Raw genomic sequence first — 26,733 nt, forward strand, 5'->3', positions numbered from 1 at the left:
AATTTTTCCTCACTCGCTTACTACACAGTTTCAATTCCACAACTGTCTTAAAATGATTTGAAGGATAGTTTTTCATAAGTATCCATAGACAATGCAGTCAGAGTAAAGGACTTGTTGCTCTCTACCCAACACTTTCTTGACTCATGAGTACAATCAAGACAGAATGTGTAGAGAAGGATATATAGTAAAATTGGATGTGTTAGTTAAATATATGTGCTAAAATTGATGTGTTTGAAACACACGTTATAATCTCCATTCACTGGAGAAGTTGTTACGTATTTTAAAATGTGAGTGAAATTATACAGACTTGGAATTATGACAGATCTAAAGGTCACAGAGAAGGACATAAGTTTAAAGATGAATTATGGGAAGAGAATTAGAAACCTTTTCTTCCTCTCTGTGATCCAAGATTAGATAACATAAAGTAGAATATTTTGGCAGAGAAAATAAATCCAAATGAGAAGAGCCACCAAAAGAATATATAGGAGAAAATGAGGCAGAGACCTAAAACTGGTAAATACACTGTTTTTGAATTTCCTTAAAATAAACAAAGACAGCTCAAGAAGTCCAACCTATAGAAAACTGAAATCAGGCTGGTGAAGTAGGTCATTTAAAATAAACACTATATGAAAAGAAGTAAACAAAATTAAGTAATGCATTTTTTTCTTCATTTCATAGACTGCATGGAAAGGAAGCTCTGCAGTAAATTTGTAAATTCAAAATCAGTAATTTTTTAGAGACAGGAGAGTTGTAGGTTTTTAGAGTTTTTCAAAATAATATTTCTATGTCCAAATGTGGACATCCTAAGTAAAATTTAATCTATTGTAGACCAGCCATCTAAATACCAATTTATCTTCTATACTTTTAGATCTCTAACACTTTTTAAAATCTTACTTTCCCTTGAAAATAGAAAACAACATTTGCTAAGAAATTAAACAACTAACCAGAAACTGGGTTGTCAGTTATCTTTATCTAGTAGAGTTGAGAGGTTTAGCAAATTTATCTGCTCAAATAAAAGCAATTATGTAAGATATTTACTCCACTGGGTAAGTTCAGAAAAAGAGAGGTATTTTTTTTTCAATCTTTGGCTAAATGGTTTCCAGGAAGTGTTAGGCTCTCATGAATTACATTTGATGAAAGGACTGACCCTTTACAGGGTATTGTAGGGTCAGGTTAGTTTCACCTTCCCATTTTAGAGCCTACATTCAGGCAGGATCTAATGACCTTTATTCACTTTCATGTGTAATTGAACCAAAGGGAAACTAGGGCAACTTGGTTTCATATCTAGAGCTCTGCAATGTGGGTTCTAGTTGTGATTGTGTGGTTCACCCGCTCTACCCGGTGCATTTGCCAAACCTGAACTTCACAGATTAAATGAGGGGATTGGGCTAAACCATTGGCTCTCAATCAGGGTGACTTTACCACAGACATGATGATTGTTATGACCGGGAAGAGGCTGGTGCTACCAGTATCTAGTAGGTAAGAGGCCAGGGAGGTTGCTAACCCTCCTACAATGTACAAGTCAGTCTCCTGCCCACCAATAAACGCCCCCACATAAATTATCCCGCCCAACATGTCACTAGAGAAGCCCCCCGCAGACTAGACCATCTCCTGACAGCCTTTTCACTCCAAGAATACTATGACTAATGAAACTCAGTACTGTTCCTGCCAGGGGCATTTTAGTTCAACTAGAATTATGTGCCTTCTTTTGGTGTCTTAACTAAGAATGTTTCCCTATTTTATTTACACAGAGGAGGTAAGTAAGCTTCCGTTAATAGAATTTCCCATGTTCAATGTAGCTTGTGCTCATAATGATAACCCTGTTTGATAAGGGACATACATTTTCATTGGCTCTGGATATTTCAGCAAAACTGTGGCTTCCCCATCTTTCTACATTTTATTCCTTCTTCTATTTCCTCAATTGTTAGGTGTCAGGGCAGTCAACTAAAAGAGACGTTTTAAAGTCAGGCAGTTTGTATAAGAATTCTTAACATGCATGGTGTTGGATTAAGTCATTCCTGAAACCGGACCTTATTATACATTTGCAAAATGATGACATTGTACAAAATACTCTTGAGGGCGCCTTCTTTCTCTGAAATTCGGTGTTTATTTATTTAAATATTATTGAAACTCTTTTGACATTTTACATCCTTATATGAAACAAAAAGGTGATAAAAAAATTGCAAGGATGACCTAAGACATAAATTTGGAGAAATGGGAAGTTTTAATCTACTGTTTAAGTTAAAATCATGACAAATGCTACGCCTCCCTATAGAGTTTACTATGATATTTTTTCCTTTTGGACTGAGATATTTGTGATAGTGAATCTTCTTTTGTTCTGAGTTTTTTCTTTCTTTAAAAATTACTTTCTATTTACTTCCTCTTTGTAGAGTATTGAGAAATCATCAATATATTATAATATAATACATTACCACTATTTTCATTTGAATAATTTTGCTTTACTTTTCCTTAAACTAAAATCATGGAAGAAGAGAAAATTTCTTTTCAAAATTAAATAGATGTGTACGTGTATGTGTGTGTTTATATAAAAGACACACATATTTAACAGATCTTTTAAGGTCCTGGCATTTGCTACTTAAATTATTCTCTCTCTCTCTCTCTCTCTCTCTCTCTCTCTCTCTCTGTGTGTGTGTGTGTGTGTTTGCATTGGCTAACTATTTCTGTTGCAAATATCCTAATTAGGAAGGCTAAGTAGGCAACCTAAAGTTTTAACAAAGATGCTTTTTATATGAAAGTGAAGATCTCTTTGCACGTCCTTACTGTTGCTGGATTTCCTGTCTCTGCTCTCTCTAAGTGCACAAGACATCATAATTAGATTTGTTTCATAATGACAAAAGAATTTAGGATAATTCTTGCAATAAACTTTGCAGATAATTTGGGGAGGTGGTTAGACTGGTTGACAGGTTCTGTATAAGAAACATAATTTAGTTGCAGAACATCATCCCTTTCACTTAAATCCCTTGTTAAGACAATAATAGATTCAATGAAACAAAACCCCAGAATATTAAAAAGTTTAAGATCATATTTTCTTAAAATTTTAACACTTTGTTATATGAACAGTATGGATGCTGCATTTATTACACCTGAATATCCAAATCTTGTAACATGAAAAAGTTTGTAATGCTGTAATATAAAACCTATCCGTATGTATACAACCTGCTGAGAATTTCAAAATAGTAAAAGTGGATTTTTACAAAAAAGTTTAAAGATGTCTATGTTTTTAGGACCAATAAAGTAGAAATTAGCTCATATTTGTGTGCCAGGTATTTTAGCTTTAAAATATTATCCCAAAATAATAAAATTATGGTCTATTCCTAGTTGTCCTAACAAAGATGGGGAGTTCCTAGAGAAAGTAGTGAAAGGTATACATGTCAAGAAGAGCAGGAGAGTTTAATTTTCTTTTCTTTTTTTTTAAATTATTTTTATTCATTTTATAAAGGAGACACACACACACACACACACACACACACACACACACACACACACAGAGAGAGAGAGAGAAGAGGGTAGAACAAGGAGCATCAACTCCCATATGTGCCTTGACCAGGCAAGCCCAGGGTTTTGAACAGGTGACCTCAAGGTTCTAGGTTGACACTTTATCCACTGTGCCACCACAGGTCAGACAAGAGTTTAATTTTCTGGGTTTTTAAAGAAGATTCTATCTTCTTACTGTAAGTCAGAGATCTGCAAGTATCAGACAAATAGCAAAATTTTTTTTTTTTTTTTTTGCATTTTTCTGAAGCTGGAAACAGGGAGAGACAGACAGACTCCCGCATGCGCCCGACCGGGATCCACCCGGCACGCCCACCATGGGGCGATGCTCTGCCCACCAGGGAGTGATGCTCTGCCCATCCTGGGCGTCGCCATGTCGCGACCAGAGCCACTCTAGCGCCTGAGGCAGAGGCCACAGAGCCATCCCCAGCGCCCGGGCCATCTTTGCTCCAATGGAGCCTTGGCTGCGGGAGGGGAAGAGAGAGACAGAGAGGAAGGCGCGGCGGAGGGGTGGAGAAGCAAATGGGCGCTTCTCCTGTGTGCCCTGGCCGGGAATCGAACCCGGGTCCTCCGCACGCTAGGCCAACGCTCTACCACTGAGCCAACTGGCCAGGGCCCAAATAGCAAATTTTTAAAGCAACTTATCATACTTGTACATTTTCTACCATTTTTGTAAAATAGAACAGTTCTTTTTTTAATTGAACTTATTGTAGTGTCATTGGTTAACAAAAGTATATAGGTTTCAGGTGTACAAGTCTATATACATCATCTGCATATTTTGTTGTGTGTTCACCACCCCAAGTCAAGGCAGTTTCCATCACCATTTATCCCCCTTTACCCTGTTCTACCCCCCTACCATCTCTCCCTCCAGTAATCACCACACTGTTGTCTGTGCCTATGAGTATTTGGTTTGTTTGTTTGTTTAATCCCTTCACCTTCTCTACCCAGCACCCCAATTCCCCTGTCCATCTATTCTCTGTATCTGTGAGTCTGTTTCTATTTCATCTGGTAGTTTATTTTGTTTATTAGATCCTATATATACATGAAATCATATGGTACTTATCTTACTCTGACTGGCTTATTTCACTGATCTCAGGTCCATCAATGCTGTAGTAAAGGATACAATTTTGTTCTTTTGTATGGCTGAGTAGTATTCCACTGTATATGTGCTTTTTTTATCCATTCATCTACTACTGCTGGACAGTTGGGCTGCTTCCAAATTTTAGCTATTGTAAAGAATTCTGCAATGAACACACGGTTGCATATATTCTTTCAAATTAGTGTTTCGGGTTTCTTCAGGTATATTTTCAGAAGTAAAATTGCTAGGCTATTTGGCAGTTCCATTTTTAATTTTTTGAAGTAACTCCATACTGTTTTCCACATTGGCTGCACCAGTCTGCATTCCCATCAACAGTGCACAAGGGTTCCCTTTTCTTCACATCCTCGCCAACACGGGTTTGTTGATTTATTGATGATAGCCATTCTGACAGGTGTGAGGTGACATCTCATTGAGGTTTTATTTTGCATTTCTCTCATGATTAGTGATGTTGAACCTCTTTTCATGCATCTATTGGCCATTGGTATGTCCTCTTTGGAGAAATATCTAATCAGGTTCTTTGTCTATTTTTTAAATTGTATTGTTTGTTTTTTTGATGTTGAGTTTTATAAGTTCTTTATAAATTTTAGCTATTAACTCCTTATCAGGTGTATCATTGGCAAATATGTTCTCCCATTCAGTGGGTTGTCATTTTATTCTGTTGATGGTTTCCTTTGCTGTGCAAAAATTTTTAGTTTGATGTAGTTCCATTTGTTTATTTTTTTCTTTTGTTTCCCCTGCCTGAGGAGATACATCAAAAAAAAAAATATTGCTACAAGAAGTATCTAAGATTTTACTGCCTGGGTTTTCTTCTAGAATTGTTATGGTTTAGAGCAGTGGTAGTCAACCTGGTCCCTACTGCCCACTAGTGGGCATTCCAGCTTTCATGGTGAGCGGTAGCGGAGCAACTAAAGTATAAATAAAAAGATAGGTTTAACTATAGCAAGTTGTTTTATAAAGATTTATTCTGCCAAACAGTGAAAATTCAACATAAAGTACTTGGTAAGTAATTATTATTATATGCTTTAACTTGCTGTAACTCTGCTTTATAAATTTTATAAAGTAAAGTTTCTTCCCTACTTTATAAATCACCATTACTGTGGAACCGGTGGGTGGTTAGAAAATGTTACTACTAACAGAGATACAGAAGTGGGCGGTAGGTATAAAAAGGTTGACTACCCCTGGATAGAGTCTAACATTTAATTCTTTATGTACTTTGAGTTTATTCTTGTATATGGTATAACACGATGGTCTAATTTCAGTTTTTTTGTACCTATCTGTTCAATTTTCCCAACACCAGTTATTGAATAGACTATCTTTTCCCCATTCTCTGTTCTTGCCTCCTTTGCCAATTAATTGACTATACAGATGTGGGTTTATTTCTGGACTCTCTATTCTGTTCCATTGATCTATATTTCTGTTTTTATGTGAGTACCAGGCTCTTTTGATTAATATGGCCTTTTAGTATAGTTTGTTATCAGGTAGCATGATTCCTCTAACCTTGTTCTTCTTTCTTAAGATCTCGGTGGCTATTTTGTGGTTCCATATAAAACTTTTTGAATTTTTCTTTTAGTTCTGTGAAAAATGCTGTTGGTATCTTAACAGGAATTGTGTTGAATCTATAGATTGCTTTGGGAGGTACGGGCATCTTACTGATGTTAAATTTTTAATTCATGAACATGTTATATGCTTCTACTTATTTATATCTTCTCCAATTTCTTAGAATAGTTTTTATGATCAAAGGATCTCTTACTGTTTTAAAATCCAGCCAGTTTCCAAAATCTCCAAAATCTCAAAATAACCTTTCTTAGGGTTATTTTTTCTCCCTAGATACAACCAGCAGCCATTTCTAGTCTGTGGGTCACAGACCAGACTAGACACAGGGAAACTTGTAAATCTTGTCAATTTGTCCAGGTTTACTTGTAAATTCAGCATACATGTCTTTTCTAATCTCTAATTTCCCCAATTTATCAGGGACTATTTCAACCACTACCAACTTCATACTAGGACCCAATAGTGATGGTGGAGCATAGTGTGACTTTTTTCAGTCACATACTGGGACTTCTAATCTCTTTACTTCTCTCCACTCCCTGCATCGTCTTCTTCCTTGTTATTTCCCCTTAATCTCATCATACTTTTCATATTCTCACTCTGATTAATTATGTATTTTTTTCCAGAGTTTTGATGTCCTGGATTCTGGACTTTTGAAATGCAAAACTTTGCTCTATCAAAGTATTACCTGTGCTGTGGGTTTCCAAAAGCAATTCTGAAACTCAAAATCCGAAACTTGACTCTTTCATTTGTCTTTGAAATCCTGCTTTAGCTGTCACCCCCAGAGATCTTAACCTAAGACATGAATATGGAATAGGCCTTAGCTGCCTGGGTTGGGGGAAGGACCTCAGAGCACAGGACTGTGAGGTTGGAAGAACTGGCAAGTGTCTCCTGGCATGTGGTCTTTGCACTGCTGAGTAGTGCTGTGGTTTTCTGATGATAGTGTTCCCTACTCTTCTCCATACTCCCTTTCCCGCTATTCTTAGCATTTAACCATTGAACGTTTATACCAGGCTCTGCAATACATATGGATGACTCCTCAGGAGATGGAGCAGACAATCTCTGCGCACCCCCATGGACTTAGATTTTAGTGTGTTCTAAATATTCTGAACACTGGTCTGTTTTCTTTCTGCTACTCTTAATCTTTTCTGCAACCCTTAGTCCTTCTTCCCTTGAAACTGTCCCCTTCATACTCAGGCTGCACACTCCATGTCCTGGTCCTCTGGTCCTCCAATCCATTAAGGGACCTTATCCCAACTGCTGGTTACTGGAGCCTTTGACTTGCCTGCTTCCTGCAAAGAAGAGAAACAGGATAAAATGCAGTGGAAAAAACATTCTGCATGATCTTGGGAAGATCAACTCTGCACTGAATTTTATCCTAGAAAAATAATACTTACTCATGAGTAAATGAAATAGTCACTATTTCTAAATACTCACTAAATGAATAGTGAAAAGGCTCTGGACACCTTAACGAGAATGTCAATTTTAAGTGTTGATTATTGTCAATATTTCCTTTAGAATCCCTATAATTTTGTAAGAAATAAGTTCACTTCTTCCTAAAGAGTCACCAAAGCATTCTCTTCTTTCTCTTTACCATTATAAGAAATCACAAATACCTACTTTGTATGTTACTTTCTAAGTTCTTCAGTGTAACTTGCCCCTCTCTACCAAATACTCCGAGGTCAGCAATGCAAGACAGTAAAGAATTAAACTATATGTAAAGAAAGACATAAAACTTAGCATTTTAACCCTCTAGTGTCCACTGTGATTGTTTATAAAATATTGTATCTTTCCTTTTCCTTGAGCATGTCTTTTTTAAGTATCTTTACAATTATCTGTTATCTGCACTATGAAACTTGTTGTCAGACAACCACAGACTTTAAGCACTATATAATTTAAAGCCTAGCTCCAAAATTATATTTTAATAATTAAAAAAAATATTTTTTTTTGTAGAGGGGATTTGAACTAGCTGAGCATACGTTACCTTTTTCCTTATCTCACAAATTCAAATTTTTTGGTTAAGATCAGGATTCAAAATCGATTAAGTATTGCTTTAAGTATGTCTGTTTTTAAAATGCATATGGAGTCTTCAAAATTAGGACTAATAAGCAGAAAGTTTTGCCATATGCTCAAAAGTGAGAGACTTCATTTATCTTGGCTTGATTTTAATGAAATGTAGAGTATCAGTGCCTCTTGGTAATCTGGGGTTTCTGTGATAGCATCTGTAAAATGTTGATATATCTTTGCCTTGAAGGAGTCACTCTTTAAGAAATACATAGTAACTCTCCTTGACTTTTAAACAGGGTGTTTTTTCAGTTACAACTATAGCAGATATGCTATAATTCAGATTTTCCATTGATGAAATTCTAGGCAGGAAAGGAAAGCTGAGAAGTGCTCCTTTGAAAAGTGAGGGTGTTTTATCAAAGACGTGGGAAGAAGGGAGAGCGGATAGAGTTAAAGACTCCAGTAATTTCACCCCGTGGTGCTCTTAGTGTCCAAAGGCACAGGGGCAGCAGAAGCAAAGAGAAAGTGCATTTTCACTGTTCACTTCTAAGTCACAGGGCAGGAGGTGACTTTAAAATACCAGGATGCAGCAAAAGAGTCTCAGATGTACAGACTTGAATGAAAAGAGCCCACAGTACCTTAAAATGCCTTTTATTGGTGTTGCAGTGAACACAGTTTTTAAAGTTAAACAGTGTGACTTGATGGCTGAGTAGAAAGTGGGTTTTTTCCAGAGTGGCGAATGCATTTGATATGGCTAGTGCATAAATTTTCTGATGTCTCTGTCAGTATATAAATAATGCTACAGTATCTGTATTCCTTAATGAACAGAGCTATGTTAATTTATCTACTGCATATTTGCTAATTTTTTTTCTAATGAACAAAGATATTCTTTGCTTCATAAGTTCTTGTGTTCTTGAAATTTTGTAGTATATGATACTGTAAAAAAAAATTAAGCTCCTAAGTAAAGCTAATTTTATTTTGAGAAATTTGTTTTCTGCATATTTTTACATTGAAGAAGATAATTCTTAAATAAGTGAGAAGCAATTGAAAGCTTTTGGTTAGAAATAACTATGATATATCTCACTGGCAGAGCATGTATAAGACAATATTATGATCCCTGTTTTTTCTTCAAAAACCAGAACATTAAAAGATCCATCTACTGGATGCCAAAGCAGTGTAGACTGTTGTTCATTTTTGAGGACTCATTTAGAATAGTGATCTCCAAAGCAATATGAACCAACCTCAGGATAATTCATAGGGGTTGAGGTAGGATGCAGGTCAGACCTGATATTGATTTTTTTAGTGTTTTATTTTTAAACCTAAAACAGGGGTCCCAAACTATGGCCAGATGTACCATCTGTTTTTATAAATATACTTTATTGGCACACAGCCAACCTCATTCATTTACATATTGTCTAAGGTTGCTCTCACACTAACTGTAACAGAAATAATTGTGACAGAATTTATCATTGCAAGGCCTACACTATATACTAACTGGACCTTTACAGAAAATGTTTGCCAACTCCTGACCTAAAATCATAAGAGAGATTTTAAGTTTTGCTGTATTAGATGGGTTTACATTGGTCTCCTCTCTAGATCTGCGTGCTAGCTAGCCACAACTTGTGTGTATTCTGAGTGCAAGTGTCTGGGAAAGTGTCAGGGATCTCAGATTTGGTGCAGGGGACGGAGCCCTCAGTTGTCGCATTCTTAAGCCTGTTGCAACTTATTGCAGTTTATATGCCAACTGGACATATAATTTATCATTTTAACTATTTTTTAATTAAAATTTTATAGAACGACTTGCTTTTTAAAAAATATCTCCTGCAAAATAACCTAGATTGAATGTATCACTACTGATATAGGCATACATAACAAGAAATGCCAGAGGTGACATAATAATACTTGGGTCTGGTATACATAAGCTTCTTAGCAGCCATACATATAAATTATAAACACTGATAACCTATTGAATTTGTGCAGTAGGCAGATATTTTGAAATTATTAAAATTTTTGAAATAAGATTTCACATCTACTTTCATTCTTAATATACCTAGCCCTAGGTTTATATTTTTGCCTTGAGTTTTAACTAATAATTGTATAACGGCATCATAATTTGTATGACATGTTTAAAGTAGGTATTTAGGGCATGAAGACATGGTAGCATTTTCAGTAATGTTTAAAGACATGGCTATTCAATGCTATAGTATTTGAAGTTTTACTGAAGTAAATAATGAAAGACTTTTTTGGAAAAAATTTTATAAAGAAAAAAGTAAAAACCCAGCTTAATTGGGGAGATATATATTCATGCTACAGTAAACATTGTAAAATAATACATAAGAAAACAATAGAATGATGAACTAAAATTCATTTCTTTGTATCAAATACTATTAGAAAATACATAGACAACACCTCCAAATATTTAAAACAGTAATTAATAAGAAAATTACAATACATTGGAGTTTTATTATACAGTTAGAACAAAATATAGATTTTAAAACATTCTCAGTTTAGCAGCCTGACCTGTGGTGGTGCAGTGAAGACAGTGTTGAGCTCCAACGCTGAGGGCGCGTTTGGAGGCCCTGGCCTTGCGTGGGCGGGGCACATAGGACAAGCATGCAACGTGTATGAGGCAGCTGAGATGCCACTTCTTGCTCCGTGACTCCATCTTTCTGTAAAATCAATAAATAAAATCTTTAAAAATATACATAGAGTCTTCAGTTTATAGTGTCTGTTTTAAATTCGAAATATATGAAATGTGACATTTTGGGGGCTTAAAGGAAAAATAAGTCAGAAAAAAATTTATTCTCTAAAGTAAATAACTTCTTTAAGTAAATTACTGTTCTTTGGGAAAATTGTGAAGTTATCATCAACAATGGAATATACCATATTTCCCCATATATAGGACATTCCTGTGTATAAGAAGCACCTTAATTTTGGGGCCCAAATTTTGAAAAAAATGTATTACATAAAGTTATTGAACTTGTTTTATTCATCATAAAATTCAGACAACTCCTCATCTGCATGAAAAAGTGGGAAATCCAAGTAAAAAACACTTATACAACCACTGTATAAGACACACCCAGTTTTTAGATCCCAATTTTTTCAGAAAAAGGTGTGTCTTATACATGGGGAAACACAGTATGTATATATTACCTTTAGGACGCAGTGTATATAGAAGAAACCAAAAAAAAAAAAAAGAAAGAAAAAAGAAAAAAAAAAGAAAGAAAGATGTGGGGCACTGGAAAGTGAAGACCGAACATAGGAGTAGGCAAAGACAATTTCTAGGAGGTTGGTAAAGACAGTCATGGGACAGCAACTTTTATACAAAGCATTGAAGACTACCAGCACAGACTGGAACAGGTACCTTGTGTGATATCTATGTTGACAATGTCACTACTGAGAATTCTTTCACCTTTGTCCTGTAGTATCTGCCAGATAGTGCTCAAGTGAGCCTAAGGTTCATAGCTCTCTTTGGCTTTTTCCAAGTGCAGATAAAGTTACGCTGTCCTCCCCACCCATATTCTTGGAGACACCATCTGACCTTACCTACAGACGTGTTCAGGTTTGACTGACTTCTGAGAGATGGAGGTTGGCCACAGCAAGTCTAGAAACATAAAATGACAGAACAACTCACCACACATTTTCCTCCTAATGAGTTCAGCCTTGACCCTGTCTGATTCCCCCATATAGGAAACTCTCTGATTCCCATGGATCACTACAGGCTTACATGCTAGGTTCTTAACCCCGCCAAGAAAAGTTGAAGCCAGAATATAAACCAGAGACTGTTCAGCTCATCTTTTATTTTTTTTAGGCACCTTCAACTCTTAACAATGCCGCCCCTTTCTTACACAGTTTTCATATTAACCACTTTTACCCCTGATTATGAAATGTAATTAGCTTTGATAAAATAATGAAATAGTTGATTGAGAAGCAAAACAAAATTAGAACATATTTCATTCTTCAAGTCATCTTTAATGGGCAAAAAAACTACAGTATTCCATTCCATTAATGTTACACACTAACATGACTATTATTTAATAATGTTAGAAGTATTAATCAATGGAATTAGATAATAGGAAGGAATAAAACATGTACAGACTGGCAAAGAGAAGGTAAATTTATCACTGTGTTAGGTGATTTTCTGTGATATACCCGGAGCTTCCAAGAGAATCAACTGAATGACAATTAGAATCAATGCAGTAACTCAATAATGTGTCTTGGTCAGAAATCCAAAGCGTTCTTGTTCTGACATAGACATTTTTAAGAGCTGTTTATTGGGGGGAAAAATCCAAACAAATAAAATGCAGAATATTGTATACAGTATTATCTTTTTTATAATTGTGTATGTTTCTCATGTGTATGTTTGAGATTATTTGTATTTGCTTGATATAGAAAATAAAGAGTTTAAGCACAAATATAAAACTAATAAAAATAAAACACATTTAGTTACCGTTTCAAAGCACAGAAGGTATAAATCACTCAATTTACAAACTTAAATATATTAGAGTTTTAATTTTCTAACTTGTTTAAATTTTCTGAAAGTGTTTTGAAGAAAATTTGCAAATTAAGTTTTGAATCTACTGCTTTAAAAAGGGAGGGAAACATATACTGATATAGTAAACATATTCAACATAAATTTTAGAAAACCAGTCAATGGCTTAAAAATACATTGCTTTGGAAGAATGAATTCAGCTTGCAGTATAAAAGGTACTTATATATCTACAAGAAAAGTAGCCCTTCTCTTTCATGGATATTTATGTAGACAGACTCTTTTTGCAACTTTATTTTATAGGCACAAGACTTCCCATTCTTGTGGTTTCCTTGCTCAAAGTCATTGGCACTAACCCCCTTTCTAGGTTAATGGCCCACTCAAGTTAAGACCTCATTACCTCTCCTCTCTACAGTTGAACTCATTTGTTTGCTCTATCTCTATTTCTCACCAGACCTATCTCAAGCTCCCTTCAGTTAATTTCCACTGGTACCTACTTCTTCAATGAAGTTTCTAATCCCATCTACCCCTTTTGGGATGAGCTGTCTTCTTCCTTAAACATTTCTCCTCTCTCAGTGGATAGCATGTCAGCCTGGTGTATGGACATCCTGGGTTTGATTCCTGATCAGGGTACACAAGAGAAGTGACCATCTATTTCTCTCCCTCTCCATCTCCCCCTCCTCTCTCTCTTCTCCTCTCACAGTCAGTGGCTCGACTGGTTCAAGTGTTGACCTGGGTCATTGAGGATAGCTCAGTTGTTCCAAGCACATCAACATCAGATACTAAAAATAGCTTATTACTAGAGCATTGGGCCAAGATGAGGTTGTCAGGTGGAGCCCAGTCAGGGCAACATGCAGCAGTCTGCCTCACTATCTTCCCTCCTCTCACCTGAAATAAAATAAAATAAAATAAAAATTTCTCCTATCAGTACTTTATTTTCTTTTATTAAGTGAGAGACAGGGCAGTGGCGAGATAGACTCCTGCATGTACCCTGACTGAGATCCACTGGGAAACCCCCATCTGGGGCTGATGTTCTGTTTGTCTGAGGCTGTTGCTCCATTGCTCAGCAACCGAGCTATTTCAGTGCTTGAGGCAAAGCCATGGAGTCATCTTTAGTGCCTGGTGTCAATTTGCTCATTTAAGCCATGGCTACTGGTGGGGAAGGGGGGAGGAGTGGAGAAGCAGATGATCGTTTCTCCTGTATGCCCTGACCAGGAATTGAACCTGGGACTTTCACATGCTAGGCCAGCACTTTACCCCTTAGCCAACTGGCCAGGGCCTCAATACTTTCAAAAATAACAAACTTGGCACCCTTTAGGAGACATTGCAAGCATTTGTTTAGTTGTATAGAGAGGCTAGATATAGGAGGCTGACAGGAATTGTTGGAAAAGACAAAAGAATACACTATGAAAGCTAGTTTCTTGTGAGGAACCTATATATGAGAAGAGGTTTTCTTCTTACTTGTAAGAAATTCTGACATGACATCTATAATATTTAGATTTAATTCCAAGTGAGTTTGACTTTTGTCCACTAACATACTCTTTATGCATTTCTTCTTCCCAGGATGTGACAATCCCTCACAAGCCTGTTTCTCTCCATCCTTTATATAAGACTAGACTCTCTCCTCCTGCTAAGTCCCTGCTGCATCCACAGGCCCTCTCACATGCTGACTGTCTGAGCCCAGGACCCTTCAGTCATTTGTCCTCCTTCTCACTGACTGATGAACGGGAACATTCTCACACCCTGTTTAGTCACAACGCGTATAACAAGGTGAGAATTCCCTGCTGAAATGGCAAGTTTTCTGTGCTGTGAACCTTCTTTATGCTTAACTTTTAAAACTTAACTGTGGGAGAAACATATATTAAGAATATTTAAGTATATTAGTAGTAAATATTTGTATTAAGGCACATGAACTTACAAAAAGATAATAATTCACCTTGAGAAATTATTAAATATTTATTTTTCCTTTCAAAGTTTTTTTTTCCTGATGTGCATTTCTTATTGTATAATGTTCTAGCTTAGGGTAGAAATTCCAAGAAATTTTCCAAAATCTTACAAGATGCCATTGTTGTTAATTATCTTCTAGTCTCAGTTCAATATTCTTAAAAAGCTTTTTTTAAATTATAATGCCTTGAGGAGGAAGCACTTATAATTGTAGTCAACGGGCAAAAAAATACTTAGAATTTTAGCAGTTGTCTGTAAAATGCATCTATCTGCCTCATAATTTATCATGATGATATATATGTAATAATGAGGTGCACAGTATCAAAAATATGCATATATATTAAAAACATGCAAAAAATATTTATAGTTGGCTTTGTAACACAATCATAATGGTTCCATTAGTAGCAAGTAGCCAATACTTCACAAAGCTTACATATAATTGCCTTTTACTCTTCTGAGCATTACTAGGACATCTGAGCTATTGTAGACTCTCAGCCCCCGAAAACTTCCTGAAAAAATTGAATTGTCAAAATCAACCTGCAATTAAGTCTTTTTTAAAAATTTAAAACCTTGTTTAAAAGCATTTATTTTGTAAATTCTTTCTATCTTATGAAATATAACTATATACTTAAAAATAGGTCAAGGCCACATATTCTAGAAAGTAGAACTATATATATTACTTGAACCCTGAATCATTTTTTTAAATGTTTATAAACTCACTCTAAACCCAATTATCTAAAAAGTGAACACAATTATATGAGAAGTGATTTGTTGTTTATATTTAATGCCATCTATTCCAACTAAATGATGGGTCCTGAATTAAACTTTCAAATATCCATTTACTGCAAAAAAATGTTTTGGGGCAAAGTTCAGGATTTTTAGGACCTTTGTTTCCTACTTGTAGTCTAGGAAAAATAAGTATTTCAGAGGAGGTATATTATTTTTAATAATTTTTTGTAAGTTTTTAATAATTTTATATTATTTGAAATTCTTGCTGATTTAATACTTGCCAACATCTATTAAATGCATTTAGCTATTAAATATAGTTAATAATTTGCTGATAATATACCATTTTCTTGTAAATTGCCATCTATGATTGGGTTATAATTATATTTTATAGGCATTGTATTAAATAGCTCATTTTTTGATATATATATATATATTTTTTTGTATTTTTCTGAAGCTGGAAACGGGGAGAGACAGTCAGACAGACTCCCGCATGCGCCCCACTGGGATCCACCCGGCACGCCCACCAGGGGCGACGCTCTGCCCACTAGGGGGCGACGCTCTGCCCCTCCGGGGCGTCGCTCTGCCGCAACCAGAGCCACTCTAGCACCTGGGGCAGAGGCCAAGGAGCCATCCCCAGCGCCTGGGCCATCCCTGCTCCAATGGAGCCTTGGCTGCGGGAGGGGAAGAGAGAGACAGAGAGGAAGGGGGGGGGTGGAGAAGCAAATAGGTGCCTCTCCTATGTGCCCTGGCCGGGAATCGAACCTGGGTCCCCCGCACGCCAGGCCGACGCTCTAACGCTGAGCCAACTGGCCAGGGCCATTTTTTGATATTTTGGTGGTGCTCCTGGAGCCATTCAGCAAGAATAGACGCTGTGTGTCATCGGTATTTTAGCCTACACTTGGTCAGACTGTGAAAAACAAGATGTAAAAACCCTTTGAGGTTGCATAACTATTTTCTGTCCATATAATCTTCATAAGTTTTGTTTTTCAGAGTCTAAGATTTTTTTTTTTTTTTTGAAGAGACAGAGAGAGTCAGAGAGAGGGACAGACAGACAGGAAGGGAGAGAGATGAGAAACATCTTCTTCGTTGCGGCTCCTTAGTTGTTCATTGATTGATTTCTCATATGTGTCTTGACCAGGGGGTTACAGTAGACTGAGTGACCCCTTGCTCAAGCCAGCAACGTTGGGCTCAAGCTGGTGAGCCTTGCTCAAAACAGAAGAGCCTGCGCTCAAGCTGGCAACCTTGGGGTCTCGAACCTGGGTTCTCCACATCCCAGTCCGAAGCTCTATCCACTGCACCATCGCCTGGGCAGGCCAGAGTCTAAGATTTATTGATATTGAATAAGGAAACTTTTATATCTAAAATAATAATAATGTAGTAAGTTATTTCTTGATGGAAGATTCAACTGCTTAGTCTCATACTTTAATTGTTCTTACTAAAATATGTAGATGACCTAAGTTGATATCTATGTTTACCAACCTTGTGTTATAAATACTGGGCCAGGAGTACACTAAGTTATCAAGACTTGACTTTTTTACTTGAAATAGCTCTTTCAGTGGCATTATAAGACATAATTGGCAATCTAAATTAACTTCTATCCAATAGTGTAATGTCATGCCCAGCCCTGATTTATAGCTTTACCAGCTAGGCTCATCTCCAAATCTTAATTTTCCCACCATTCCCCCAGGAAAGCCACACTAAACCTGACTTAACTATGTTTGATGGCATCTGCAGAAGATGGGCCTACAGAAGTTGTTTAACAAGTTTTATTCTCCTATTGAAATTGTAGTGTGTGCTTCTCTCTTCTAAACCTTCATCAGTCTCAGCATGTCCTAAGTCTTTTTTTTTTTTAATTATAATTTTATTTTTTTAATGGGGCAACATCAATAAATCAGGTTACATATATTCAAAGATCAACAAGTCCAGGTTATCTTGTCTTTCAATTATGTTGCATACCCATCACCCAAAGTCAGACTGTCCTCTGTCACCTTCTATCCAGCTTTCTTTGTGCCCCTCCCCCTCCCTCTTTCCCTCTCCCTTTCCCCCCTCCCCCCGTAACCACCACACTCTTATCAATGTCTCCCAGTTTCACTTTTATGTCCCACCTACGTATGGAATAATGCAGTTCCTGTTTTTTTCTGATTTACTTATTTCACTTCGTATAATGTCATCAAGATCCCACCATTTTGCTGTAAATGATCCGATGTCATCATTTCTTATGGCTGAATAGTATTCCATAGTGTATATGTGCCACATCTTCTTTATCCAGTCGTCTATTGATGGGCTTTTTGATTGTTTCCACTAAGTCTTTACCCTAATCCCTACCCTCTTCTCTTAGTTTCAAGATAGAGCCAGTGGTGGGATTTATTCAGTTCACACTGGTTTAGCAGAACCGACACCTAACTGTTTGTTGAGTTCAGCAAACCAGCTGTTAAAATGGCACTTGCAATCAGGGTTCTCTCTAAGGTGGGTGCCTGGGCAGCTGCCCAATGTGGAAATCATAAATTTACATTTCTTACTCTTTTTTAAAGTTCTTCTGCTTAATAGCATATTCTGAGCTCCCATAGATATGTTCATTCTGCCTATAGGTGAAAAAAATTTGATGGAACTATGCTTGTAATATTTAGCTATTCATTTCATAAAACTCATTATACCTTTGATGAAATACTACATTTTAATTCCCTCACATTTGTTACTTCAGTAAACAAACATATAATGTAAAGGGAAAAGTGTCAAACAACCAGGGAGTGATAAGCTGACATTTGTTTCAGCTTTGTGTTACACAATACGGAAATATCTTAACAGTTTTATTGTTTTTCGTCAAGTATTATTTATTATTTCTCATTAATATTTTAAAACTTTTATAACATTATCTAGTTTTGTGTACCTCTTTGATTGTTCTTATTTAAGTATTAAATGCATGAAATAATAAATTACCTTTTAGTATATACATATATATATTATATATATTTATACTTAAAACGGTCATTAGGGCAGAGAACCAGTTGTTAAATTATTTGAATCCCACCACTGGATAGAGCTCTATTATATGATGTCATTTCATATATGATGATGCTCAGGTACTTTCCTTTTTATCTTAGGGTAAGCCAGTATAACCTCTCTTTCCCCAAGTCTCATAAAGGCAGCCATTACTCTTTAATCTTTAAAAGTAACATAGCCCAGTGGAGCACAGCGTGGTGTCTGTATGTCTGCATTCATTTGTTGACCCCACTTCTTCCAGATGGTGATATTAGATAAGTCATTCAGTCTCTATATGCCTCCATTTATTGACCTATGAAATGAGGATATTAATAATGTCTACCTTACTGGACTACTAGGAGATTAAAGTATACTAATACGTGCAAATCACTTTGAACAGCCCCCGGGACAGAGCAAGAACCATATAAGGGTTAGTTAGGTCTTATTGCTAGTAAGCATTCCAGTGTGGTTCCCATCATCTCTTGAATATTCATCTGGTCTTTTTCTGTTGGATCCCTCTTCTTTGTGTGCAGAATTCTCAAAAAACAAAACAAAACAAAACATAAAAAACTTTCCCAGCCTTTTCCTTGATGATGCTATAATCCTAGTAACTTCAAGATTTGCTTTCTTTCAAAGTAATCAATAGTTATTATCTACATTCCCCCTCTATATACTCTTCAACCCATTCTTTCAGTGTAATTATCTAAATAAAATTTGAAAAATAAAAAAAATAAGAAAAATTAAAAGAGAAACAATAACCTCATTATTATATGTGGATGATACTTCCACATACATGGATAATCCGTGGTAATCCAAAACAATTACAATTAATAAATTAATTTCAATATAAAAATTAAATGGTTACTGTGGAGCAGCAAGAACAAAATAGAAAATAAAATTAAATGAATATGGCTGGACCAAAAAATAAGTACCATCAAGAGAAGGGGGCTGCCTGACCAGGCGGTGGCGCAGTGGATGGAGCGTTGGACTGGGATACGGAGAACCCAGGTTTGAGACCTCGAGGACACCAGCTTGATCGCGGGCTCATCTGGTTTGAGCAAAGCTCACCAGCTTGGACCCAAGGTCGCTGGCTCAAGCAAGGGGTTACTCGGTCTGCTGAAGGCCCACGGTCAAGGCACATATGAGAAATCAATCAATGAACAACTATGGTGTCGCAACAAAAAACTAATGATTGATGCTTCTCATCTCTCTCTATTCCTGTCTGTCTGTCCCTATCTAGCCTTCTTTCTGACTCTCTCTCTGTCTCTGTAAAAAAAAAAAAAAAAAAAAGGTTTACTGATTGGAGTGAAAATAAATAAATAAATAAAGTAATTAATTAAAAAAAAAAAAAAGAGAAGGGGGCCAACGCTAGCCGGATAGCTCAGTTGGTTGGAGTGTTGTTCCGATGCACCAAGTTTGCAGGTTTGATCCCCGGCCAGGGCTCATACAAGAATTAACCAATAAATGCATAATAAATTAGAACAACAACAACAAATGCATTTTTTCTTTCACCTCAACCACTCTACTAAAATTGCTCTCTCAAGCATATGCTGCTTGGCAGCAAACTCAGCAGAATTTCCTCAGGCGTCTAACTTTTATGCTGTGGAGCCATTGACACAGTTGAGCAGAAGCTCTTGAATCGTTCTCCTTGCTCTGCTCTTGGGATCATATGTATGTTCCCATGCCCTGACTGCTCCTTCTTTGTTTTCTTTGTGAACACTTTTTCTCCTCTTCTTCTCTCTTCTCTCTTCTCTCTAACTGCCTCACTTTAGAGAGTCATCCAGTCACAGGCTGCCCTGATTAATCTTAGTACTGATCCTTTTCAAGTACCCATTTCTAATTCTGCTTCTCCTCTGAGATCCAGTTTTATAACTTTAGTTGCTTGCTTGTCAGTGCCCTTGAGATGTCATGTTGTCACTTCAAACTCATCATTTATTCCGCCTCCAACTAGTTCTGCTCTGATTTCTCTACCTTTGTCATTGGTACCAGAATGCTCAGTCCCCAACCTCAAAACTTGATTCATCCGTATGCTTTTCCCTCATAGCTAGTCATTCATCAAGTTCAATGTATTCTTTTTTTTGTTTTTGTTTTTGTTAAATCTGTCATGTTGGATTCTCTTACTATTCTTTTTCATTCTATTTTACATAAACCAATCTACTTATTTCCCTCCAGGCATGGCTTGGGGATTTCTTACTGTGCATCCTTCTCATGCATTCTCACCATATAAAATACCTTCCTGCTTTTTCTCCTTACTTATGCAAACCATTCATTCTCATACTTTATGACCTAGTCAAATCATACTTCCTCCCCTGTGTTTTCCCCATGTATCAACATCCAAAGTGGTATTTTTCTCTTTTCAGTTTCTCTGATCCTTGTCTGTACCAAGGTATCTCATGCATATTATAGATTATCTCATACTTATCTATTGTGATCGGCTTAGTCAAGAATGTGACATACTAATATGGTGTTTTTGCACATTATAGGTATAGCAATAAATGTGTGTTAAATCCTAAAATGACCCAACTTCTTTAATAAGAACACAAAATGCTTGTATATTTAGGGTTATTTCTATTTTAAGTAGAAACTAAATCTGAGTCCATTTCTGTCTGGGTTTCTCAGTGCATCATGTCTAGTGCAATTTCAATCAGTTGAGACTCCCTCTTTTCAGGGCTGCATCCCATTTCCAATAAGCTTATAGAGTGCCTTGGCACAGGAGCATAGGTGGGGAGAGAATGTGAAGGCAGGAGTTTCTGATCTTTTCCTGCTGTTTGTGGATTCTGGTACCCACTGGGGTGTCCTCAGTCCAGTCTGGAGTATGACCATTAACCATATAATGCATTGCTGTATTCTTCTTTCTTCACCTACACAGCATGCCTTTGTTGACTCCAGGTGAGCTACTTCTGAGCCCCAAAGCATGCATGGAAAAGTACTGTTGCCTGCATACTGGGAGCAGGAACTCTTGGTGAGGATATCTCAGAACCATCAGCTTGGATACCTACATAGACTTCTCTACCCTTCTCTTCCTATTCCCATGGCAAACTCATGTGTCAATTTGCCTACTTGCTAAAATTTGTTTGTGACTCACCAGTTCAATACTCACTGCACTTTTATGGTCATTTGTAGACATATGAAGAACAGTGCTAAAGTACAGTCTAGTATTTTCTAAGTTCAAGAAGGCTCTGATGTAACTTACAGAGAAAATATGCATCTGCAGTAAGCTTCCTTTAGGCATGAGTTAGAGTGCTGTTGGCTGTGAGTTCAGTGTTAATCAATAATATATGTTAAATAAGGTGTCTTTGAAAAGGAACACACATAAAACAAAGGTATATTTGATTTATTGATAAAAATGTGATCAGATGTGTAGAAACAGAATCCTGTATTTCCCCTTGGAGCAATGGTTCACTATTTTCTTATTTTCTGTTTGCAGTGACTTTATAGAACATAATTACTGCAGGTAATGAGAATCTATTGTATCATTGTTTGCGTTTCTTGAGAAGAGGATTCTATAGAAGTAATTAATTTGGGAGATGATTCCAGGAAATACCAGTTAGGGGAGTGGGAAACTGAGTAGAGACACCTGATAAAGGCTGTGTCATCGGGCAAGGACTACTCTGGGTAATCCAAACTTGAGTTTACAGGGGCATTCTGGGAGACAATGTAGAGCATGATCTGGGAGGGAGGATGGGATCCTGCCAGTCATCCCTAGAAAAAACTGTCAGGCAAAGAGAAGCAGGGACAAGTAATTTTAAATTTAGAGGCTAAAGTTGGTACTAAAATTTTAAGGTCTGATCTCAATATCAAGGCAGGTAGTGACATATATATTAACAAATATTACATTCATGATCTAAATTTGAAGTCAAGGACCTCGCACATCAAAACTTTGGCTATCAAAACAAGAGAATTTTCTGTAGTTTTGATATGCTATGCATTGGGCTGTGTGTAACTACTGAAACATAAAGAGTACAAAAGAAACATGTCAGGGTGAGGTTACTATCTGAACGTTGTGTCTCATCCATAGTTATTTTGCCAGTTTCCCCTCCATTTTGTAATACATTTAAAATTTTTTAATATCAAAACTCATAAAGTGCCACGCACAAAACCTGTGTCTGGGTTATGGCCTCGTGGAGTCCAGCCTCTGTTTCTGAGAACTCGGTGTATTTAGAACGATTACTGTTCCTAGGCACCTCTAATACATTGCCATGGAGCCTTAACTACTTTCTTGACTCTCAGGTGAGAAATCTAATATAGGGGGTCCTCGGGCTATGACACAGTTCTATTCCTATAACAGTGATGTAACCCGAATTTTGGTGTGAATTGAAATATACCCTAGCCTAACACAAATGGAACACATGGGCTTTTAGCAGTCCAAGTAGTTGGGGGACGCCAACTCCCTCACTCATGTGCCGCGTTCGCGCGTATTCTTCACTGCGCGCAACCAAACTAGTTTGCCCACGTAGTCCGTAAGTATGATGCTAATTGCATAAGACGAAACACTTACGTCTCAATTTTTTTGTTTTTATGGGAGTGAGCATCGTAAACTCGAAGCATCATATGTTGAGACTCTTGTAACCCGAGGACCCCCTGTATGTATATAACATATATAAGTAGAAAGTTTACCGCTTTCCCTAACTTTTATTCTTTTCTCCATCCTCTGCCTCATTTCTTCTATCTTCTATTCTCATCATCTCTGAGGTTCCCCCGTGTTTGTAAATCAAGCACAAATTCCAATTCCCACTTTCACATTCCAATTTAAGATCTCAGGTTTGTGCACTTTTTTTCTCTTATCCCAACTACCCTTTCCTTCTTTTGCTGAGCACAACTACAGGCACGGCGACAGGAAGGCATCTCTTATCCTCGTCTCCCCCCAGTCTCTGCCAATGTGCACCAGCAACAAGCAAGAAAACCCAGGGCCAGGCCGTGAATAGAGCCGCACGGAGTGAGGACTAAGCCTTCACAATCTAGTTGACTTGTCTGATCTCTTGGCAGGAATAAGGCTGGGATTTCATCCTCAGAAAGGCTCTATTTATAGGGAACATTTAATGGGTTTTACAGGAAAGAATAGAATCTTTATAGACAGAGAGACAGCTTTGAAGCCCCAGGAGAAAACACACCGTCATTCTGAGAACATCTTCACTTCCAGTTTTCAAAAATTATAGTGCTGGGAGGCCTGGCTGCTGACTGTGCAGTCATTTTACTTCACTTCTCTCAACATAGCTCTCCTTTCAGAGCAGGAGAGGGTTGTTCGCGTTCCACCTCTGTTCTTCCTGCCCGGCTCCTCCCAGCCCTGCCCACCTCCCTCCCAGCCCTGCCCGCTCCTTCTCCCTCCCATGGGCAGCCCCCAGGCTGCGATCATTATTGCCAGAGGCCAGGACGAGACTTCAAGGTATCTCACAGAAAGAGGAAAATGCATTTTCCTGTGTAGGACCACCATATATTCTAATGAAGCGGGGCAGTTTTTGAAAGTATACCAATATGTGTTGTCCTATATATTTTTAACTTTATTTTTTAAAAAATAGTTTTTTGAAAAGAAATATTTTATAGGTGTACCAATGTAACCATTTCAGTCATTAAATAAATACTTTTATAATGATATGGCTTCAATAATTTATTTTTAGTGCCCCTTCTCATTTAAAAATATTCTTTCTTAGGATTTTTCTAAATGGATTTTAGAGAGAAAGGGGAGGAAAAGTGGGAAGCATCAACTCGTACTTGCTTCTCATATGTGCTTGGACAGGGCAAGCCTGGGGTTTTGAACCATCAACCTCAGTGTTTCAGGTCAAGGCTCCATTCACTGCACCACCTGAGGGTCAGGCCATTTACAAATATTCTGATTTGATCAGTAAATCTACCTATACTTACTGTACCAATAGGAAAATGCAATTGCAAGTTCATCTGCAGACTCTATTTATAACAAGACATCAGTTGCTAAATTCATTTTGTGGAATACATGAGTTGTTTTCTGTCTCTACTTGGAAAAGTAATTTAAACTCTTCCTTTAGTTTCTTCACCTGTAAAATTGCAATAAAAATAGAATCTCTGTCATAGGATTGTAACCAAGATCAAGTGACAGATGCAAGCAAAACTTTCATGTTCCAACTTAAGTACCCATTTTATATATTCAGCATGCTAGCTATTATTTGTAAAAGTTTGATGTTGGAGTGAAGAAAGAATCCATCAACCTGATAGGATGACATTCCTTTCATCTGAAATGTCTTTTTATTTCTGTAAAGCTTTCAATTTATTCACATGTGTATTTCCTTTCATTCTGATTACTCACTCTGCTTTGTTCCCTGTAGTTAACTATACTAATGTGTTTTTTTGTCTGTATTTTTGCTTTCAAAAGTCATGTTATTTTGTGTGATATAATTTAATTTACATAAATACTATGTGTCACACATTTCACTCTTTTTGTGTAGGTTTCTTTTTTCTCATCTATAATGGTCGGTTATTGGGTTTGGTTCTAAAACTCTTATTCTAGGATCTAAACTGGGCTGATTGCATCAAAGTTATGTAAGGAGATTCAGAAAAATGTCAGTTTCTGAGATTCACTTAAAATTTCTAAACTGAGAACTTCCTCTGTACTGGATGACCTTAAAGTTTTTACCTCATTGAAAATTCTATGCTTTCTCTATAACAAACTTCTCCACTTTGCTTCTTAAATTGTCTCAGGATTCCATGTGAGAAATGAACTTTAATATGAAAAATAATAAAGGAAAACTATTTATACTAATACATTTATAAGTACTTGATTACCATTTTCCCTCCCCCCTCATAAAATCCCTAGTATATAAAAAGAAATAGTATTCATATTAACTTAAGTCACAAAATATATTTTTTTTTTATAAATTTTTATTAATGGTAATGGGATGACATTAATAAATCAGGGTACATATATTCAAAGAAAACATGTCTAGGTTATTTTGTCATCAAATTATGTTGCAAACCCCTCGCCCAAAGTCAGATTGTCCTGCGTCACCCTCTATCTAGTTCTCTGTGCCCCTCCCCCTCCCCCTAACTCTCTCCCTCCCTCCCTTCCATGTCCTCTTCCCCCCCCCCCACCCTTGGTAACCACCACACTCTTGTCCATGTCTCTTAGTCTCATTTTTATGTTCCACCAATGTATGGAATCATGTAGTTCTTGTTTTTTTCTGATTTACTTATTTCACTCCTTATAATGTTATCAAGATCCCACCATTTTGCTGTAAATGATCCGATGTCATCATTTCTTATGGCTGAGTAGTATTCCATAGTGTATATGTGCCACATCTTCTTTATCCAGTCTTCTATTGAAGGGCTTTTTGGTTGTTTCCATGTCTTGGCCACTGTGAACAGTGCTGCAATGAACATGGGGCTACATGTGTCTTCACGTATCAATGTTTCTGAGGTTTTGGAGTATATACCCAGTAGAGGGATTGCTGGGTCATAAGGTAGTTCTATTTGCAGTTTTTTGAGAAACCACCATACTTTCCTCCATAATGGTTGTACTACTTTACAGTCCCACCAACAGTGAATGAGGGTTCCTTTTTCTCCACAGCCTCTCCAACATTTGCTATTACCCGTCTTGTTGATAATAGCTAATCTAACAGGAGTGAGGTGGTATGTCATTGTAGTTTTGATTTGCATTTCTCTAATAACTAATGAAGCTGAGCATCTTTTCATATATCTGTTGGCCATTTGTATTTCTTCCTGGGAGAAGTGTCTGTTCATGTCCTCTTCCCACTTTTTTATTGGATTGTTTGTTTGTTTGTTGTTGAGTTTTATGAGTTCTTTGTAAATTTTGGATATTAGGCCCTTATCTGAGCTGTCGTTTGAAAATATCAGTTCCCATATAGTTGGCTGTCTGTTTATTTTGATATCAGTTTCTCTTGCTGAGCAAAAACTTTTAATTCTGATGTAGTCCCATTCATTTATCTTTGCCTTCACTTCTCTTGCCATTGGAGTCAAGTTCATAAAATGTTCTTTAAAACCCAGGTCCATGATTTTAGTACCTATGTCTTCTTCTATGTACTTTATTGTTTCAGGTCTTATATTTAGGTCTTTGATCCATTTTGAATTAATTTTAGTACACGGGGACAGGCTGTAGTCGAGTTTCATTCTTTTGCATGTGGCTTTCCAGTTTTCCCAACACCATTTGTTGAAGAGGCTTTCTTTTCTCCATTGTGTGTTGTTGGCCCCTTTATCAAAGATTATTTGACCATATATATGTGGTTTTATTTCTGGGCTTTCTATTCTGTTCCATTGGTCTGAGTGTCTATTTTTTTGCCAATACCATGCTATTTTGATTATCGTGGCCCTATAATATAGTTTAAAGTCAGGTATTGTAATGCCCCCAGCTTCATTCTTTTTCCTTAGGATTGTTTTGGCTATTCGGGGTTTTTTATAGTTCCATATAAATCTGATGATTTTTTGTTCCATTTCTTTAAAAAGT

General features: G+C 36.9%; 1 protein-coding gene across 11 annotated transcripts in view; it reads left to right on the top strand.

The window, feature by feature from the left end:
- The window catches only part of MLIP (muscular LMNA interacting protein), a 249,990-nt gene that overhangs the window by 188,762 nt on the left and 34,495 nt on the right, over positions 1-26,733 (top strand). For 9 of the 11 annotated variants that reach the window (XM_066252746.1, XM_066252752.1, XM_066252743.1 and 6 more), the window contains one exon: positions 14,217-14,423. The exons of the other annotated variants lie outside the window; for them this stretch is intronic. In XM_066252746.1, the coding sequence (XP_066108843.1) occupies positions 14,217-14,423 (207 nt within the window). The remainder of the gene's footprint in view (positions 1-14,216; positions 14,424-26,733) is intronic. 11 annotated transcript variants of the gene reach the window in all.

Source organism: Saccopteryx bilineata, chromosome 1, assembly GCF_036850765.1.
Source record: "Saccopteryx bilineata isolate mSacBil1 chromosome 1, mSacBil1_pri_phased_curated, whole genome shotgun sequence".
NCBI classification, from domain to species: Eukaryota; Metazoa; Chordata; class Mammalia; order Chiroptera; family Emballonuridae; genus Saccopteryx; species Saccopteryx bilineata.